The sequence below is a fragment of the Pipistrellus kuhlii genome, unplaced genomic scaffold (genome assembly GCF_014108245.1).
Source record: "Pipistrellus kuhlii isolate mPipKuh1 unplaced genomic scaffold, mPipKuh1.p scaffold_m20_p_46, whole genome shotgun sequence".
NCBI lineage: Eukaryota > Metazoa > Chordata > Mammalia > Chiroptera > Vespertilionidae > Pipistrellus > Pipistrellus kuhlii.
The window spans coordinates 896,627-917,995 of NW_023425547.1; the positions used below are offsets into that span (position 1 = coordinate 896,627).

Below are 21,369 nucleotides of genomic sequence, written 5' to 3' on the forward strand. Positions count from 1 at the left end.
TGAACCCATCTTGTCCTGTAGTTTTGTTTTTTTGGAGGTTTTTGATGGTTATTTCAATTTCCTTACTGCTGATCAGTCCATTTAGATTTTCCAGTCTTCATGATTTATTCTAGGAAGGTTAAATACTTCTAGGAACTTATCCATTTCTTTTAGGTTATGGTGACATAAAGTCTTTCATATTATTCTGGTATGACCCTTTGTATATCTGTGATGTCTGTGGTGACCTATCCTCTCTTATTTGTGATTTTGTTTATATGGGTCTTTTCTCTTTTTTCCTTAAGGAATCTAGTCAGGGGTTTTTTCTAATTTATGTATTAATCTTTTCAAAGAACCAGCTCTTTGTTTTATTGATTTTTTGTATAGTCTTTTTGTTTTCTATTTCATTTAATTCTGCTCTAATTTTTATTATTTCCTTTTTTCCTCTCAAGTGCACATACCTTGGTTGTGGGCTTCATCCTCACAGAGCCTTTGTATTTCTGTGGGGTCAGTTGTTACTTCATCTCTTTCCTTTCTGATTTTGTTGGTTTGTGTACTCTCTTTGTTTCTTGGCGAGTCTGGCTTATCAATATTGTTTATCTTTTCCAATAACTGGGTGTTAGTTTCATTGATCTTTTGTATTGTTTTTTAGTCTCTTTCTCATTTTTTTTTCCTACTCTGATCTTTATTATCTCCTTTCTTCTTTTTACTCTGCACTTTTCTTGTTGTTCTCTTTCTAATTTTTTAAGTTTTAGAGTTAGCTTATTCAAAAATTTTATTCTTTCTTGAGGTAGGACTGTATTGCTATGAAATTCCTCACACGACTGCTTTCACCCTGTCCTATATATTTTGGGTTGTTGTATGTTCATTTTAATTTGTTTCCAGGAAGGTTTTGATTTCCTCCATCTCTATTGTGATCCATTCATTATTTAATAACATGCTATTTAGCCTCTTTGTATTTGTATGCTTATGAGTGTTTTCACTGTATTTTTTTTTTTCTAATATCATGCCATCATGATCCGAGAAGATGCTTGATATGATTCCAATCTTTTTGGACTTGTGAGACTTAATTTATGTCATAACCTTTGGTCTGTCTTAAGAATCACTCATGTGCACTTAAGAATAATGTATATTCTGTGCCTTTAGGGTGGGATATTTTGTAAATGTGAATTCCATCAGACCTAAGTTGTTTAGGATTGCCCTTTTCATATTGATAAGTCTGGAAGATCTGTGTAGTGATACCAGTAATGTGATAAAGTTGCCTTCTATGAATGTATTGCTGTCCATCTTTCTTTTTAAAAAAAATATTTTAATTGATTTTTTTTACAGAGAGGAAGGTAGAGGGATAGAGAATTAAAAACACCGATGAGAGAGAAACATCAATCAGCTGCCTCCTGTACACCTCCTACTGGGGATGTGCCTGTAACCAAGGTACATGCCCTTGACTGGAATCGAACCTGGGACCTTTCAGTCCACAGGCTGACACTCTATCCAATGAGCCAAACTGGTTAGGGCTGTCCATCTCTTTCTTAACCCATTGGATAGCATAAGCATATGTAGATACAAGTGGTGGACCTTCTCCACACACCATATGCATCTGTAAAATAATGTTTTCTCTAAGTAGCATCCCTGACCAACTTTAAATTAATTTTTAGGAGAATTTTCAGCTGAAAATATTCAAGAGCACCCAAATTGTCAGTAACATATTTATTTTTATGATATTCATTGAAAAAAAATTTAAATTCAAAATATTGTGGTGTGTGGGGATGTTTTCCACTTTGGATGCATGGCAGTTAACTAGTTAAAATCCTATAGAAGTTTTTAAAAATATATTTTGATGCTCCTGTATTGGGTATGTATATATTTATCAACGTTATAACCTCCTATTGTATGGATTCCTCTTTATTATGAAGTATTCTTCTTTATTGCTATGGCCTTCACTTTGAAGTCTGTGTTGTCAGATAAGAGTATTGCTACTTCAGCTATTTTTTATTTTCATTTGCCTGAACAATTTTTCCCATCCCTTCCATTTAAGGTACTTACTATTTTTGTGCTTGTGTTCTCTTTCTTTCTATTTCTTTTTCTTTCAGTTCTGGATGGGTAGTAATAAATTGTTCTGACATTTTTTTTTTGTCTGTGAAGCTCTTTATTTCATCTTTTATTCTGAATTATAGTCTTGCTAGATAGTTTTCTTGGTTCAGTCCCTCATTTTTCATTACTTGTTATATTTCATGCAAAATCCTTCTGGCCTGAAGTATTTATATTTTGAAATCAGCTGACAGTCTAATAGGAGTCCCTTTTAGGTAACTTTCTGTCTCTCTCCTGCAACTTTTAAGACTCTTTCATTGTCTTTAATGTTTGCCATTTTAATTATGTTGTGTCTAGGTTGGGTCTTTTGTGTTTCATCTTGATTGTAATTCTTTATGTTTCTTGAACTTTAGTGACTTTCCTTCATCAGTTTAGAGAAATTTTCTGCCATATTTCTTCAAACTGGTGCTCTATTTCTTGTTTGGATTATTATCATTCTGGTACTATTACGATGTGGATGTTGTTATGTTTTATGTTGTCCCAAAGCTCCCTTGGACTCTCATGCTTTTTAATTATTTTTTACACCTGTTGTTTTGAATAGGTACTTTTTTCTAACTTGTCTTATAATTCACTGATTCCATTATCAGCTTCTTCTAGTCTATTGTTGAATCCTTCCAGAATTTTCCTTATTTCAGCTTTGTCATTCTTTATTTCTCATTTATTCTTAGTAATTGTTTCAGAGTTTCTTTCATGTTGGTATAATTCTCATTAAATCCCTTACAATTATCATTTAGCTACTTGAAGTTCTCACTGAGTTGTTTGAGAACACTTATTACTGTTATTTCGAATTCTTTATCTGTCAGTTTGCTTGATTCACTTCATGTAGCTCTTCTTCTGATGAATCTTCTTTTTCTTTCAATTTTGGGGTTGTTTCTTTGTCTCCCCATGTTTGTTGTTCTTTTGTATTTGTTTCTATGTGTTAGATCAAACAGCTATGCCTCACAGCCTTTATTGGATGGTCTTTGTGGGATCCAGAGGTGCAGTTTTTTAGATCTTTTGAGCTGGGTGCTCTAGGAATGCCCCTTGATTGAGTTAATTGGTTCACCTTATGTAGTTGGGTTTTGAATGTTGTTGGCCTGTTTGTGGATGTCATCTTCCCTCAGGCTGGATGAATATGTGGCTCTCTTATGACCAAGTCTTGTGATCTTGTGGAGGTACTGACATATCAGGATGAAATACTACACAACAAAATACAAAACAAAATAAAATAAAACAAAAACATACAGAAAGCACCTACAGCAACTACAAAAGCAACCACCAGAGAAGAGAGAATTAGGAAAGAGAAAAGATAGCAAGAACGATAGAAGAAAAGAAAGAAAAACACAAGGAGAAAATAAAACAAACAAACAAAAATACGGGGGAGTAAAAGGAATATGAAGGGTAGAAATGAAATAAAGAAAATAAGAATAAAGAATTAGGGGAATCATGGTTGGGAAATGGTTTAAAATAAAGGAGGAAGAAGAAGAATTTTGAAAAGGAAAATAGAGGAGTATGCAGATAGACCGCAAATAAGAAAATGAAAAAAAGATGAATAAGCAGAAGAAAAAGAAAATAAAAAAAAAATGAGAAAGAATAAGGAAGAGGAAAATTAGATATATGAATGAAACAATAGAGACTAAAATAATAAATCAATAAAGCAGACCAATAAGCAAGATAAGTAAAAGAAGAAAAAAAGGGAATGGGGAAAAAAAGAAACTAAAAGAAAAATAAGAGAGAGAGAAAAAAGAAAACATTTATGGTGGCATTTGTTTCAGTAGAGTTTAGTGTCTGTGGGAGCTCCTTTTGGATCCTGCTCTTCTGATGACTGTGGCTGACTTTTTTGTCTCCCAATTCTGAAGGTGCTGACAGGTCAGGATTTCCCTGGAGGTACTTAGTTGCTAACCTCTGTCAGAAACGTTCCTGTTTTGGCTTTCAGAAACCTGCTTGAATCTCCAAGTGATCCACTATTTGTATTTGTCTCCCACATGACTTGGCTGCAAGCAGGCATGGTCAATCTTCCTACTAGAGCAGGTTTGTTAGCAGTGTGGGCCCAGGACTGAGTCACCAAACTTCTCCAGGTTCCCTAGTCTCTGCCTCTGCCCGCCTTCGCCTGCCAGGTAGCTGTCAATCTTAATAATTCAAAAGACTTTCTGAAAGGGATTTAGGTGGAATCATGAGTGTAGACCTCTGAGTCTACCATGATGCGTAGCTTTCAGGGAAAGTGGTAGATGTGTTTCCCTGTCCTAGACCTACTCCTCTGCAAGTGGCTCAGAATATTACTCTGCCCTCGGCTGGACAGAGATCCTTGTATGCATTCCAGTGGGATCAGCTTTGCAAACTGGAATTTCTATCAGCTCTCCCACATGTGCCTTGACTGAATTCTGAACCCACAACCTGCATATGTAACTTGACTGGGAATCCAATTGCCACTTTTGTTACATAGGACAATGCTCCAGCCAACTGAGCAACACAGGCAAAGGTGCCATTGTGTGTGTGTGTGTTTTTAATTATCATTGTCATTTATATATTTTTTATTCTTTATAATTATGCTTCTTTTTCTTCTTCTCAAAGCAGTCCTTTTAACATTTCTTGTAATACTAGATTAGTGTTGATGGACTCCTTTAGCTTTTTCTTGTGTAGGAAATAGTTTTTTTTTTTTCTCCTTCAATTTTGAATTGTAGTCTTTTAAAAAATATATATATTTTATTGATTTTTTTACAGAGAGGAAGGAAGAAGGATAGAGAGCTAGAAACATCAATGGGAGAGAAACATCGACCAGCTGCCTCTTCCACACCCCTTACCGGGGATATGCCCATAGCCAAGGTACATGCCCTTGATCAGAATCGAACCTGGGACCCTTCAGTCTTCAGGCCGATGCTCTATCCACTGAGCCGAACCGGTTTTGGCTTGAATTGTAGTCTTGCTGGATAGAGTAATCTTTGTCATAGGTCATTGTTTTTTTTTATCACTGTGAATATTTCATGCCAATTCCTTCTGGTCTGACATGTTTAGGTTGAGAAATTAGCTGACAGTCTTATAGGAGCTCTCTTGAAGTTAATAGGGTGTGGTTTTTGTTGTTATTGCTGTTTTAAGGTTTTAACTCTGCCTTTAAATTTTGTCATTTTAATTATGATGTGTTTTTTTTGTGTGTGTGTTGGCTTCTTTGGTTTTTTCTTTGTTGGGACTCTCTGTGCTTCCTAAACTTGTGTATCTTTCTTCTTCACCACATCAGGGGAAATTTTGGTCATTATTCTTTCAAAGACTTTCTCAATCCTTTGTCTCTTCTCTTTCTGGTACCCCTATGATGCAGATGTTGTTTTGCTTTATGTTGTTCCCAAGGTCTTTAAAACTATCCCACTTTTAAAAATTCTTTTTTCTTTCTGCTGCTCAAACTGGGTGTTTTCTGCTATCTAACCTTCCAAATTTCTAGTTTGATCCTCTACTTCATCTAAACTGTTGATTCCTTTAGTGTATTCTTTATTTCAGATATTGTGTGTTTGTGTGTGTGTGTGGGGGGGGGGTTCTGAATGGTTCTTTTTAATGGTTTTTATGTTTATTGTCTCTTTGTTTAAGTTCTCACTGAGTTAATCTATTATTTCCCAAGTTACTTGAGCATCCTTATAAACATTACTTAGTACTCTATGTCTGTTAAATTTCTTATCTATATTTAGCTCTTTTTTCCCTCTGGAGATTTCTCCTGTTCTTTCATTTGGGCGTGTCTCTTTGTCTACCCATTTTGGCTGCCTCTCTGTATTTGTTTCTGTGTATTAGGTAGATCTGCAGTTTCCCAATCTTGGTATGGTGGATTTACATGGTCATTGTCCTATAGGGCTCAGTGTACAGTTTCTCTTATCACCTGAGCTGGATGCTTCAGAAATGTCTCTTTTGTAGGTTATGTGAGCTTTCCTCATGTAGTTGAGTCTTGATTGCTGTTGGCCCATCCATGTGTTGGGTCAACCCTCAGGCTGGATGTCTGTGAGAATCAACTCTGACAACTGTGTATGAGCAGTTGCACACTTGCTAACCACACAGAATGGAATTTGCCTCAGCAGCGTTTAGTCCCTGCTGGGATCTCCCTTTGGATATGCCATTTGTAAAACTAATTGTTACTTGCTTTGATTTATCTGAAATCTGCCGCTCGGTGTATTGTTTCTGGGGCCTCTTGTGAGGGACTCTGTTGAAGGTCAATGTCATGAATTTCCTGTGACTGGTTCTAGGGTATCTGTTCATAGCTACAAAGTGATCCATAGTTTGTGGCTACCTCAACTTGTCCTGGTTATGTGAGGAAAAGACCAAGCTGGGTGTCAAGGCTGGTTTCCACCAGCATTGTGCCTGGGGGAAAGTCAGCAAAAGGCCCAAGGCTCCAAGATTCATCACTCCCTGCTAGGCTCAAGTACTGAAAGAGCCACTGGAGATACGTGAGCTGCATGAGGTTCTCAGTGAGTCACAGGTATAGGGGTGAGTGGTATTTACCAGATTGATAGAAATTCAAACTTGGTGCCACTGCTGAGTCTGAGGCCACATAGCAGAAGTTCTAAGGTGTCTTCTGACTTTTGTAGTTGGATAGAGCATCATGGAGTCATCAGTGTGATGCCAGAGGGTTCATCAGACCCAAACAAAATGAAATTCTGTGAAGGGTGGGCTCTGAAGAGGAATGGTGATATTGGTAGGGCATGGACAGGAAAAATGGCCCCTACCCTAGAGCCAAACAGCTCAGTCTCTCCTGGATTCTTCCCAGACCTCCCTGATAGCCTGAGATGAACAGGGAAGGGCAGCCTGCAGTGGAGAAGATGGCGCTAGTGTATCTCTTTTTTTTGGCGGGGGGAGGGGGGGGCAGGGGGGCCAGGCTGTGCCTGTCAGGCTCACGGGAAGCAAGAGAATGGCCCCTGCTCCCGAGCCTCACAACTCATTTTCTGATACCCCCTGAGTCTACCTGAACATCTGCATTAGGGGTCCAGGCAGCTGACTCCTTTATAGCGCCTGAGCTTGGCAGGATGGGGCCACAGGTAGACAGGAGGTTTTTGACTATTGCATTCCCCAAGGTTGATGCCATATGGAGAGGAGTAATTGACCCAAGAAAGATGATGTCTGTGGGCACTATGGGAGAGGGACTCATCACAAGGACCCTGGTGGTTGTCTCTTGAGCTCTATCTTGGGAGGCATACAATACAGTCCCTCTCACAACTCCAATCTGCTCCTAGCCACCCTGTCTCTGCTGGAGACAGGGTGAGTGGTTGTGAATGAGATGTTGTGTGCTGACACTATAAGAGGGTGCCTGGGTTTCTATCATACTCTTGTCTCTCCCTAGAACACAGGATCCCTACTGATTTTCACGGCCAGATGTGACATGGGCACCTCTTCCCAGTTCTGGTGCTCTGGGCTGAGGAGCCTAGCACTGTCAAAAAAATATGCATGTATAGTAATTAGGACTTCATTCCTCCATGTTTTCTTCCCTTATCTTACTGTTATTGTCCTGAAATCTTATTTTAGAAAATTGATAAAGTAATATGTTGCATGTGTCTTACTCTTGGATATATCTAAGCCCTTCTGCACATCTAAACTTAGATGGAGTTGGTCAAATGAGAGAACATCTGGTTATGCCTTTTTAAAAATAGTTTTCTTTAGGAACTGTCAGCATGTTGTTGTTGAAGTGTGGAGTTGTAACTGTGTGGTCTATGGACAGTCAACAATATATACTTAAAAGTTGCACTATTGCAAAACAGGTGTATTATCCAGGTACTTGTACACTATTTTTTTTTTGTACTGCTGGTCCTGTACCAGAAACATTTTCTTTTTATTGTTACTTGCTTTTTAAACTTTGTTTAGCCACTTTAAAAAAATCTGCTTATGGCACAATTTGCCTCAAATCCATTCCAAGTTGTATGTTTGTTTTCCAATAAAAAATTACCCAACTGTTAAAATTTTTTTTTATTGATTTCGGAGAAGAAGGGAGAGAGGCAGAGAGATAGAAACAGAAATGATGAGAGAGAATCATTAATCAGCTGCCTCCTGCATGCCCGCTACTGGGGATCAAGCCTGCAACCCATGCATGTGCCCTTGACCAGAATCAAACCCAGGATCCTTCAGTTTGCAGGCCAACATTCTATCTACTGAGCCAATCCAGCTAGGGCAGCATTGTAGCATTGTTATTTTTTTTTTTATACAAGTTGATATTTTCCTGGTTTAGTTATGACATCCTGGTGTGACAAATGATTTTTTATTGAAACCTGGATATTTTTAGTAGTACGTAATGGGTCTTATTTATAATCTTCTATTTTAGTAGGCCCCCTCTGACAACAGGCCAGTGGGAGAAAGGGTGAACTACCTCATTACTAAGTCAAGGTAGAAGTCTCTACTAGGCCTCTGTTGACCCCCAGGTAGTGAGAGGCTCCTAATTACTGCATTGTGGGGGTGGGGCTTTAGAAGCATCACTACGTTTCCTCTGATACCACCAGGGCTTCAAGAAACAGGGAACATATATTATTATTCTCCACATGTTCTGCCTGACTAGGGTGGAAATCTAGGCTTCATACTTGGCTTTATGTGACAACACAATGGTGATAGAGGGAAGAGGTGCATGATGAAAATGAAAAATGAAGGCTCCTTGCTGGCTGGGATGGGGTTAGGTCATGTTTGATTTTTTCCCCTTAGTATTTAACTGAAGTAGAATGGTTATTGTGTAAAAGTTTCTGTATTTTTAGGCTGTCCCTTTTCATATTCTTTAATTAGAAAGAGAAATATTTTCTTGGGATTTTTACATTAATTTCCATTGGCATTTCTGTTTTCTTGACTTCTCCAGCCTGTCTGGGATATATAAGGCAAAAACGAAATCTAGAGCACTCACCTTAGGTTCTGGGGTTCCTAACTGGTCTGCCTTCTTATCTCAACATTTCAGAGTCTTCTTAGTTTTGTTTTATATGTAATATTTAGCACTTTTATCTGTTCTTCATAAGAGGGATGGAAAAATCAGTCCCAGAAATTTTAGGGGACTTTGAGGTGCCTCTGTGACTGCCTCAAAGTCACAGAATGCAATGTGAAACTATTGGATCTGAAGCTTTCCAAAATTTCATTGGGTCTTTTATTTCTTCGCAGTAGCACAGCTCTTAACTGTGTTGAGCAAGGATTGTGAAGAAAGAACTCAGTTGACTAGAAAAAAGGGAATTAAGGTAATTAAAGTAGTCTCTTTGATCTGTCAATATAATGTTTAAAGTTCTCCTGAAGTTCATTAGTTACAGCTGTTTACAGAGTTACTGAATGGGAACTAGCTTTGTCCAGAACTTGACTTTCCATGAAACTTCACTCTACTTGCATTCCAGACCCTGCCATTGTGGTTAACAGGTGAGTTTGAACCTTGGAAGATTTGATTTGGACTCTTAAAGCTAATCTCCTGAAGGAAAGGTTTAGGCTAGTACTTGTTGAGATCTGGGAATTTAGAGCCCACACAACAATGTAGTACTAAAGGGTGTGGACTGTTAAATGAAACCAAGCTCCCCTGCAGATAGAGGGAAATTCAACTGGGGACAGGGCAGATGAGGATGGTAATCACCACAGTTGCTGAGAGGAAAATAGAGCACAAGTCCACTCCACTGAGATGTGTGGGCAGGGATTTAGGCATGTTCACCAATTTTTCTTTCTCCAAGTGCTGCCTTAGGAGTTCCCCTACACTTAATTGCATGTATTTGTTACTTTTCCCCTTCTCTTTATAGCTTGAAAAACCACTGTAATATAGAAGAGAGGGAGCCTCTGAGCTAGCTGTGTAGATCACATAGACACACGAATCTTTTTCTTTTTCTTTTTCTTTTTTCATGAAAGGAGGGCCTCGCAAGAATTGTTCCTCACATACCCAATAACCAGCCTATACAAAAGGCACTTTGATGGCCTCTTGGCATCAAGCAAGGCCCTGGAAACTAACCTTTACTGATGATAATGTTATTGAGTAATGAGAGAAGTTCTGAGGGAGTAAGGCAGAGAACAGCTTATTTTGGAGTTTTACCTCCATTTTGAGGCAGAGAGGAACCCAGAAGATAATTCCCTATACTCCCAGGGAAAGACAGATCAGAGACTCCTGATTATTCTTCCATATTCCTCCTCTCCCCAGCTCCCATTGAAGAGGCTGAGGTGGGTGGGTGGGTGGTATAATACACAAGGACTCTGGTTCAGCTTCTGTTGCCTTCCATGCCTCCATCTTGTGACTATTGTGCTAGTCAGTAGCAAGAGCTTTGCTTGTGGGAGTAAGGGGAAGAGGGGCCCTAGGCAGCAGGTGCTGAGTCCAGGAGCAGCAAGAAAGCTTTCTGAGAAGTCAGGGAAGAAAGAGAAATTCACTTACTTTCCTATTTTCTGTGAGGTGGACCAGAAAGAGCCTTGGAGAAGAGGTTTGTAACCTGGCATTCAGTTCCCCCCTGGGCCTCACTTTCCCAATGTGTAAAACAGGCATAAGAGCAGTACCTGCATGGGCAGGGGAGAGGACGAGGTTTATGAGAGCACCTGTGAACTACAAATTGCCCACCCAAAGGTGAGAGTACCTGTTATCATTGAAGGAGGCCTGTATGTCCAGATACACTGGGGGTTATGTTCATGGAGCTGAAGAATGAAGAGAGTGTGTCTGTGCACACATATGGGAGTGGTGAGAGGCTAATGAGGAGGCAGGTAGCTGGAAGATCTGACTGACAGAGGGAAACTGGCCTTTGTAAGGCTTTAAGGCATAAGTATTGGCAAGGCTGGATCCCCCATAAGACTCCAACTTGGGAGAGGGAGGTATATGTAGGTGTGTGTGAGAAGGGAGTAGAAATGCTTCCCTGGCCCCCTCTCTCCTTCACCTCACTTAGGCAACCTGCTTAAGAAAGGCTGGTGGAGTAGACTGGAGGAGTATTAGGTGTGGAGCAAATTTAGGAGGGTGGGTCTTAGAGACAATCTGGTCCTTCCTACCAGGAATGGTAAGAAATCCCCTGGTTCACCTTTGTGAACATAGAGCAACTGGTGGGTGGGATCTGGGAACTGCATGGTGGGGGAGTGGACCTGAGCTGGGACACTATGGTTGTCCTCTGGAGTGCTGGGACAGCTTTTATGCAGACTGGGGTGGGGAGAGGTTGATGGGTGGGCCAATGCTTGGGCAGAAGCAGTTCTACTGTTCTGAGCTGCGTGGAGGAGGCTGTCCAGCAGGCCCAGCCTAGGGTTGGAGATTGGAGAGCAGGCAGAGGATGATGGCTGCTCTGACTCAATCATTTCCTGGAGGTGGTTCTGGCCCCCAGAACCCTCACCAGCTGGCCTCCTGCCTGAAGTCACTTAGGACCTCCACTAGCTGCAGCCTTGAGACCTTGGGGCCAAATCTGGTAGGGAGTCCAGCCAGATGCCCTTGAGGCTCCAGATGAAAGCGTGGGGTGGGGGTGGCGATGCTGCAGTCCCTAGTGGTAGTGGCATGCCTAGGGCAGTGGGGGTGGGGGAGCGAGGAGCAGCTGAGCCCTGGACACAGGGCAGTTGCTGTCTGTCCATCACGCTCTGTAGACAGTTGTGTGCACCTGGGGCTGGGCCCTCCCACCTTCCTTCTCACCCCCTTCCCCTGAGCCAAAAAGCTGGCCATCCTGGGCGGGCCTAGTTCCAGTTCGAGTAGCAGGGACAGATGCATCTCCGTAGTGGTCTCCGGGTTTTTTACCCCTCCCCGACAGGGAAATGAATGGAGGGCCATGAAAGGGCTGGAACTGTCACCCTCCTTGACCAAGGTGACCCGATGCCATTGACAGGATGGGGCAGCAGCCAGGACCTTGTTCCCCGCCCCATCTCCCAGCTACATCTCCATCCCCAGGCATTTCCTGAGTGTGGGGTGTGTATGGGCCCTAGTGGAAAATGGTATCCCTTAGCACCACATCACTGGATTCCGAGGCCCAGTTGTTGTGAGGGCAGTGTAGGGTGGGTGTGAAATGGAAAGAAGACTCATGGTCGCTTCATGCCCCCCTAACCCAAATCTCTGGGGCAGGACCACGATCTATGGTGGGACCTAGGGAGCATGGAGGTGCTGGCAGTCTACCTCTCTGGCCTGGGCAGAAGCGCAGCTGGGCTCAGCTCTGCCCTTCCCTCCTCCATCTGGACATGGCTTGAACACTTAGTAAATTTGAGCTATTGGCTAATTTTATCCTACTTCAGCTCAGCAAGAAACCCACATTGAAGAGTACATAGTTCTTGCAAGTGGCTCTTGCCCCCTGGAGGCCAGTTGTGGGGTGATGAGAGAAAAATGCTGTGGTCTTGGTCCAAGAAGGGGCGTGGTGGGTCAAATGGGCTGAAGTCCACATGCTCAGGCCTGCAGGAGTCCAGAAAGAGAAAAAGTGTCTTGGTAATAATATAGTAGGAATTCCTCCTTGTGTTCTCTTTGTTTTCTCATTCTCTGTTCCTATCATTTTTTGAAATTCATGGGTTCTAGCAGAGTGAAACCACAAAGTAGGTCCATAGAAAATATTGCTGAAATGACTTTAAAACTAGGCATGCAACTCTGCCTTTGGTGACCACTAGAGAGAGCTGAAAGGCAGGAATCTAAAAACTCTGGAGTCTCCTCTTCATATCAGCTTATTAGAATTTCAGAATTTGTTTCCTGCTGTGGTTCAAACCAAGGCCTACCCTATCTCGGTATTAGTTGTCAGACAACAGGATTTGTTGGGGGCACCTGTAACCCCTATCACCAGGCCTTCTCTGCTCCTGTGATGTGGGAGGGAGCTGCTGGCTGCATCTTCAGATGTGAAAAGGACCCAAGAAAAGCATATGCTCATAAAAATTATGGGACTCCACAACTTTGAAATCTAATAATCCTGAGTGATCAAACACAGTTTGGAGTCCTAGGACTACTGTGGGGAGGGACTAAAGGGCAAGCCATGTTGGGTTACAGAGCCTGGGGCCAGGCAGGATAGAGTAATTAGTCTCAGTGAGAGGCGATAGAGACTGCCATCCTAAGGATGTCTGCACTGAGTCAGTAGAGAACCCATCAATGGCCAAGAGCTTGGTGGTAAACCAAGAGCTTAGTTTCCTCTCCCAAAGGAAAATAGTCCCTTCTTTGCCTCTCTTCTGCCCAATGTGTGAACTTTATTTGTGCCTTTTGGTTTTGGAGGGTGAAAGGGCATTAGGTGGGACCAACTTTCCAAGGCCAAGCCTGCATGAATGAGGTCTGGAGTGCTTGGGAAGAGAGAACACCAAAGTTATGTATTAGTTTGGAATGAGAGTAATCATGAAAAGATTGGGTATGCTAAAAGTCGGACTTAGCTCGTCAGATTTTATTTTTTCTCAAAGCTGTTCTTGCTGACACTCATGGAAATGGTCCCACTACATAGTTGTTGAATGAAATGGATAAATCAGTTTCCCCTCCCAGGGTTAGTTTCCTCATCTGTAAAATGAAGGGCTTTGGTCTGGACTGGAAGTTATTTACCATAGTTCAAATCTCAACCTGCTTTGTCAATGATGAACTATGTGAACCTATAGTCCTTTCCTATCTCTAGGCCTTAGTGTCCTCACTTCTATTTAAGGCAGAGAATAGACCTGGGAGACTCTAATTTTACTCCCAGTTTGTTGCATTGTATGTCTTTTCTGCTTCACAGTCAATGTCTCTGTTGCTGCCTGGCTGTGTAATCCAGGTATACCAGTCCCTTCAGCAGTAATAAGGGAGAGGAAAGGGGTCTTAAAATGGATTATTTCTAGGTTCTTGCTAATTTTCAATATTGCATATTTATAAGAAGGTGGTGGCTTTGGCAGGGCCTCTTCTCCAACTCAGCCACTCTCCATGTTTTCATTTTGTGAAGTAACCACTTTTCCACTTCAGAGCTTCCTTAAAGATCCAATCCTGAACAGTCCACCCTGCTTCAAACCCCTATGTATCTCACAGAGAGTATAGACCCTGGCATAAATTTGATTTGAAATGAGATATCAGTTCTGAAATCAAACTTCCTGCTGTTAGCCACCTTAAAACAATTTCACCCTTGTACGCAACTTACATACCAAAGCTAGATTTTCAGTTGTTTATTTTGTTCCAAACCTTTTCAGGATTTAATGTTCCAGGTCTTAAGCTCCCAAATTTTGTCCATTTTCCTAGACTTGACTATGGATTCATCCTACCCTAAGCATTAATACTATGCTGCTTTCACCAACCAACATTCTATCCATAAGCACACAAGCCCACACATGCACGTGCACACGTGTGGAAGAATTGACACCCTACCATGTTATGTGACACCTGATAAGTTAGATTTTGGACCTGTGAATGACTTTCCTTCATCTGAAGAGAAGTGAATGGTAGCCAGATTTTTAAGAGCTATTCACACCAGGTGCAATAAAGGAGGCCTTGTAGAATTTCCCACAAGCGATTTGGTGTTGGGAGGGGCAGGAGGAATGGAAGCAGGGACTTTGTCGATCCAACATTTTCAGTGGTCTCTCCTGGGAATTACAAGGCTCATCCTGTTTCACTGCTGTTTGAACTGATAGGATAGTAATTAAGCCCCTTCCTACCCACAGAGCCAAGAATCCAGTGTGTTTTCCTTTGAGTAATTGACAAGAGCTGAACTGGGAACAGTGGAGGGGGATCAAGACTTTAGCATTCATTGAGGCCATCAGAAACCAACAATGCCCCAGCTGCCTATTTGTAACGTAAAAACTCATGGTTAGGGGTCACTGTCTTCTTTGGAGTCCCCAAACAGCAATCTCATCCTCCTGGCCCTGGCTTGAGGTGGCAAGTTACTATTAGCTCCAAGTGACAGTCAAAGATGCCTCGCAAGAAGATGAGAAAATATTTAGGTAATAGGAATACAACAGACCAAGGCCCAGAATAGGGAGAAAGGGATGTAAAGAGGCTGAGTGAGGAGAGAGGTTGAGCTCCTAATGAGGTGAGTTGTGAATGCTCCTTAGCAAAATTGTTGCCCAGAGTCTGAGAATAGGGAATCATCTGGCACCTATTTTAGAGAGGTGAAGGTAGTCCAGAGTCAACTTTTCCTAGCAACTTTAATGCTCACTAATCAGAGTGGTCCAGTATGCACAGCATGAGGGACACATTGGTTGGTAAAGGCTAGCAAGGTTTCAGTTTATTAAAGGAAACTGTCCAATCCTTTGTGTAGCTGCTGCCTCTACCTTTTGGGGATCCAGGTTAGGAATTGGATTTTTCCTAAAACAGTCCCTTTCCTGGCCTAGCACAGGTGGAAATATAGACCTGTCATGAATAATGATAGAAGAGTTGGTACTTCAGCAGGTTGAGTTGCCTCTCCCCATTCTGTACCCTCTCCCTGTCATCAGTCCTCTGATGACTGCTGAGAGGAAAGGGATTGCTTCACATTTTAACAGATACAAGAATGGGGAGCTTGAGAGGGCCTGCAGGTTAAGTATTGGCTTGGGGAATCTATAAAAATCAGTGATGTTGTTTAAGGCCCCTTCCCTATTAATATGTGATATTCTTCCAGTCTATGATTATAGCAGCTTTACCCAAAAAGTGAGTTGTGGCTCAGCCTGTGATGAGTGTGACTATCAGGGAGGAGCTAGACCAAGGTAAGGCTGATTGGCTCAAGCTCTGAGTCCCTCTTTTAAGCACCTGTGTGTCTATGACAGTCATAAAAAGAAATAGAGAGGAAAGAAAAATTAGGAGGAAGTATAGGGGAAAGAAGGAATCAGACTGTTAACCAATCAGATGATGGTGAGACACTTGTAAACTAACAGCACCCACAGTTCTTGGGAAGTCATAGACTCTGAGGCTAAATAAGGCTCATTGTTCCATTTCACTCTCTGCTCTGCCTCCAGTCCCCTTCACCAGCAGCTTCTAAGGTCAGATGGCAAGAAGCTCCTCAGCACACAGAGGTTTGGGTCTTCCCACCAGGCTCCTGGGGATACAATAGCACCTTTCACAGTTGCTTCTAGTGGATGACTAACAGGCTTGGGATAAGAGGTCCCATGCTCCCCATCCCCCAAGTGTTAGAAGATATAGGGAGAGGTTCCAAAAGTCAGGGGATAATCCCAAGCTTTCCTAGATCATTGAAAGAGAATAACCCTGGAAAATTTAAAGACATTCATGAAGAGAATTTGATTAATGAGTTTGGAACACCTGGAGCTTTAGCTCCAAAGAGATGGTGGCTGAAATGCCGTGTGCACAGGTTTGGGAACAAGTGTGCTGGTGGCAAAAATATAAATGCTGAGCAGGGTGGGTAAAGGAAAGGGGTTGGAGAGGAGCACACAATCACAAGGAAGAGGCATTAGATTGGTTCCTCAGGGGTGGGGGAGCCTGGCAGCAGCTCCCCAATGGGGTCTTGGTCAGGGGCCAACATCTTGTCCTTGCTGGAATCCCTTTGCTCTTCCTTGAACATCCTTTGATGCATCAGAGGGACAAAGAAGAGGATTACAGCTCCAATTATTGGGGGCACACCAGCAAAGTAGAAGGCCACATGGTAGTCCCCAAAACAGTTTCGGAGGAGGCCTGAAACAGTTAAGAGAGAAAAATCATGATCAGCTTTGCCCTACTGCCCAAAGGTGTTCTCTGTCTCTTGTAGAGGCCATGATGATACCTATCCAGAGAATTTTGACCTGAACTGCTTTGACCCAAGGGATACTTCTACTTGTAAGAAATTAACCTCTATTACAAAAGCAGGTGACTCCTCTTAGGTACTGGAGCTGCAGGTCCTTGAGGCTAAGGCTGATTATGAAAGAAGCTAATGAAATGTATCTTAAAGTTCTCCATATTTGACTTTCATGAAGCTATAGCTAACTTCTACTAGTCACTCCTAGGTATGGAGTTAATTTAAAAGAGGAAATCTACTTTAAAAGAACTCCACAGAATATGGTTAAGCCTTGTCTTGATTCACAGTGATATAACCTCCCATCCCCAACTTGGGCTAGAGTGTTCTTGTGGAACAATTCAGCAAAGTTCTTATTTGTCCTTTCACTTAAGTTTCCTTTTGCCCAAAGATGAAGCTCTATGTGTGTCCTTCCTTCCAGTTGCAGATATGGTTGGTCCCTCTGGGTTCCTCTAAATTATGAATACTATGGATGTGTTTGGCATGAGATGCTAGGCCTTTTCTGCTCATCTTCAGGAGGCAATGTGAGCCACCACATAGGAGGAATGAGCCCAGAAACACTACTGGGATCAGGGGCTGGGTAGAGGCTTCCCTTGCCCAGTGGGCAGTATGGCTGTGGCACAAAGGCCTGAGTGGAAGATTTGCCACTGTTACACAGCATGACCTTAAGATATCGTGCACAGAATTTGTGTTCAAGGAATATTTGTTGAGTTAGCCCAGTTGGCCAGCCTAGGAACAGCTAGCCCATTAATTAATATTTTTCATAAATCTGAAAGAAAGGAAATAAAGTTCTTTTTCCATTGGTTTTCCTTGTTTCCTGGGATACCAACAATGCCATTCTTAGAGAGCAGACAAACTGGGAGTTATGAAAGATAGAAATCCAATACTTTTCTTGCTGCCTTCTGAAAGTGACCCTCACTAGTCCAGTCCTGGGATACTATCTTAATCAAATATCTTCTATAGTATCAGTTCAGAAGTCAGTAGAGAAGGAGTGGAGTGTCTTTAAGTAAAACCAGGGCCCACCTTCTTTTTTCTTCCTGCCTAGCTACCTTGCAAATAATTACTTGCCTGTGAAGAAAAAAGAGGATACTAGACCAATAGAATGGTCAAGAAGGCCAAACCCATTTCTCTCTCTACCCTCTTGGAAACATGCATGCTGTCTACAATGTAACTCCACTGAAACAGATATACAGCCATGGAAAGCTTATTACCCAAAATGAATTAATGCACATATACTATGCTTAGTCACTTTCACCAATAATGGTATGGGGTTTCATGCACTCTGACAAGGCTGCTAAAACAGAGACTAAGAGGAAGGGGAACTTTAAGTAGAAGTATTTAGGAAAGTGAGGACCCAAGGAAGACAGGCCTCCCCCACTCTTACCCTCCTTGTAATATCAGCCTCACCTGCAATGGGGGGCCCAGCAATCATTGGCAGGGCCATCATGCCCAGGAGGTAGCCAATGGCCTGCGAGGCCTGCATTGGGCCCACCAGTTCAAATGCAATGGGGGCCATGATAGTGATGAAGAAGCCATCGCAAAGGCCCAGGAAGAGGCAGACAACGATGAGGCCTCCGAAGCCCCTGCATAGGGGAATCATCATGGACATCAGGCCCAAGAGCAGGAAGGAGATGACCTAGAGGAGCAAGGACCTGAGGTCGGTCATGTTACGCTTGCCAGTTAAGATCACATAGAAAATCATACCTTTTTCAGACTTCATTCCTACCATTTATAAAATGTGGCAGCAGGTTGTCAACAGAGAGAACAGTTGGACTAAATAGTTACTCCTACATTAAAAGATTCAAAGTTTTTAAGAGAGCTCCTATTTAACTGAAAGTCTATGTTGTTGCTGTCAATATGGTTGTTAGGTTAATCAGTTGGTTTTTAGAGAGGATAAAAAATGTCCTGGCCATGCCATCTGAGGAAATCTCTAGGTTGGGGGACTTTAGAACTTTTCCCAGACTGTATATTTAGGCAGAATCTAGGAATAAGAAACCAGAAACCCCAGGTTCTTCTCTGGTAGATTCATGAACAATTGTAAGATAATACTAGACCTACCTATCAATATATCAATACAAGCCATAATGGTTGGCAATTAAGAGTAAGTACCATTATATAACACAAAGGACCAAATTAACTGATTTTATTCTCCTTTAATTACTATTATATCTAGCTGCCTCTTAACATCCTCAATGAGGCCCTGCCAAACAAGGTTTGGAAATTAAAAATATTGGAACTGAGAATCAGCCCCCAACAATTGGCTCAAAGTTAGGCTGATCTTCAAGTTGTCAGCATTTGCTTTCTAATAGACTTGACACCAGACACATGTACCAGTCTTCTGCAAAAGTTGGAACCACAAGGTCTAGTGGATGGCACTTCAGAACACTTCAAGCTATGTATACACTCCTTTCCCCTCCCAGTCCAGTACCCAGGTAGAAAGAAGGGGAGCAAAATCCTGTGATGGAGTATCTTGAGTAACTTAAGAGAAAGAAGTTTATATATTGTCTTGTGCTCTTAACCCGAGACAACAACAAGATGAGTTTGGACAAGTCACTTTCCCTCTCTGGGCCTCAGTTCCTCATTTATGAAATGGGCGGGGGGGTTGATTGTTTCAGCTACAATGCTCTAAAATTGTTTGATATTACTCTAAGTGATAAAGTGGGTCAAGTAAAAGTGGAAAGGGAGAGAGAGGTGGATGGACAGAGGAAGTAGTCAGCAGAAGCACTGGCCCTAAACCTAGTCCTGCTTCTGACTATCTACTGCCTCTGCTTCCATTGGAACTCCATCTGCACAATAGAAAGCAAAAGCTGCTCAGACCCTACATCTCTCCTAGGGACTGTGGTGACAACTGAGCTATATTAGCTAGGCAAGAGTACTTACTGCCTCTCATCAAGGTAAAGTCTAGGCCCAGTGCTAGTTTACCCTGATTTTCACTAACCTTTGGCATCTTAGAGCTTCTGATACTCACAGGAAAGACATGCAGGGCTGTCATGTAGAAGAGGCTGGAAAAGCCACACATACTACCATGTAAAAATATACCCAGATAAGTCACTTGCTTATATTTGCACAGAATTCAGAATTTCATAACTGGTTTATCTTAATTATAGGCTTTTGGTTTGACCTTGGCCAATTTTTTTTAATCATCTGGGGACTTGGCTTTGCTTTCCATCACTTAAAGTAGAATATGAAACATAGGAGTTCAGCTCTGCCACTACTATCTAAGTCTTTTCCTCATTTTCTCCATCAGTATGAGAAATTGGACTGGATGAATCATAAGGGCACCCCTCGCTCTGACAAAGCATATTAACCAGTTCTGGCAAACCTAACACAGAGATAAATATAACTGGAAACCTTGTCCAGGACATCTGATGGTATTTAGGCAAAGACTTGGGTCTGTAAGAAGACAAAGAAATCCCTGCTATGAGTGTAATTAGGGCCCTTTGAAAATGATTTTAGGGCTTCCTCAGGAGAGTCAGAACTCGACCACTTCCTGATGGTGATAACATGTTTTCTGGGACTGCCATCACCCCTCCACAAGGTTTCACACTTTTGCACCTTCTAGTAAACCCAGCTACAGGATAAAAAGGCATGAACTACATCATAAAGGCAATATTGCTATAGACAAAGATAGACAGCTTGAGCAGTAGTCTGTATTCTAACCAGACCAGAGCCCAGTTCACACAGAAAATGGCCTCTTGAGCATCCATGAGGCTACTTGCCACAATATGAGGCTATTTGTGTCACTGTCAGAAGGATTAAAAACTTGTATGGCTGTAACATATTTTTTTTTTTTTGACTTCTCAAAGCCTGGTTACGCCTAGATTTTTTTAAATCCTCACCTGTGAGGTGAGATAGGAAAAACAATAATTATTCTCATTGCACAAATAAAGAAAGTGAGGCTTGGAGAAGGGGAGTGATATGGCCTATTTTGGTATTTTTTTTGTGTGTGTCAATCAAAAGGATGGCATTTAGGCCCTGACTGGGTAGCTCAGTTTGTCACAGCATCGTCCTGATACACCAAGGTTGCGGGTTTGATCTCCAGTCAGGGCACATACAAGAATCAACCAATGAATAAATAAGTGGAATAACAAATCTATCTCTTTTCCTCTCTCTCTAAAAGTCAATCAATAAATAAAAAGGTGCCAAGTATCTCTGGAAGTATGAGAGGTGATAGGCCTGTGATATATTGGGCCTAGAGCCTAGAGGAGAGAGACACAGATGCCTAAGATCCTCCAAGAGAGTGTAGATCACTCTTCACTGGGGGCAACATCTAACCTGGCCTCACTTTCCATCTTTCAGATGAGAGAGCCATTATTAATAAATGTTTCCTTGAAAATGTTCTTCAAGTTCCATTTATATTGTTCTCAATCTTTTTTTAAAATATATATTTTATTGATTTATTAAAAAGAGGAACAGAGAGCTAGAAACATCCATGAGAGAGTAACATCAATCAGCTGCCTCCTGCACACCCCCTCCTGGGTATGTGCCTGCAACCAAGGTATATGGCCTTGACCAGAACTGAACCTGGGACTTTTCAGTCCACAGGCTAATGCTCTATCCACTGAGCCAAACTAGTTAGGGCTGTTCTCCATCTTGATGAAAGAGTCAGAACAGGGATGATTGTATTCATTTGAAAGCAAGGGAAACTGAGGGTCAGATAATTTTATTGACTTTTCCATGTTGTACAACAAGCTGATGTCAGAGCTGAGGCCCAGTGTACAGCAATGATTCAACCTACCATTTTATCCTAAAAAATGGGGATAGCCTGATATCTGTGGCAAAGTGTTATTCCCCACAATGTATAAGG

General features: G+C 41.9%; 1 protein-coding gene and 1 long non-coding RNA gene across 3 annotated transcripts in view; one reads left to right on the forward strand and one right to left on the reverse strand.

The window, feature by feature from the left end:
- The first annotated feature begins 6,885 nt into the window (after positions 1–6,885).
- On the forward strand, positions 6,886–20,811 carry LOC118704726. The gene is made up of 5 exons (XR_004983500.2): positions 6,886–7,545; positions 8,610–8,616; positions 11,415–11,426; positions 14,299–14,300; positions 20,800–20,811. It is a non-coding gene; the product is annotated as an uncharacterized LOC118704726 (long non-coding RNA).
- SLC16A2 (solute carrier family 16 member 2) overlaps positions 14,020–21,369 on the reverse strand; it is a 143,948-nt gene continuing 136,598 nt past the window's right edge. For both annotated transcript variants that reach the window (XM_036412624.2, XM_036412623.1), the window contains exons 5-6: positions 17,970–18,198; positions 14,020–16,465 (exon numbers count right to left, since the gene is read on the reverse strand). In XM_036412624.2, coding sequence (XP_036268517.1) covers positions 16,245–16,465; positions 17,970–18,198 — 450 coding nt within the window. In that variant the 3' untranslated portion in view covers positions 14,020–16,244. The remainder of the gene's footprint in view (positions 16,466–17,969; positions 18,199–21,369) is intronic.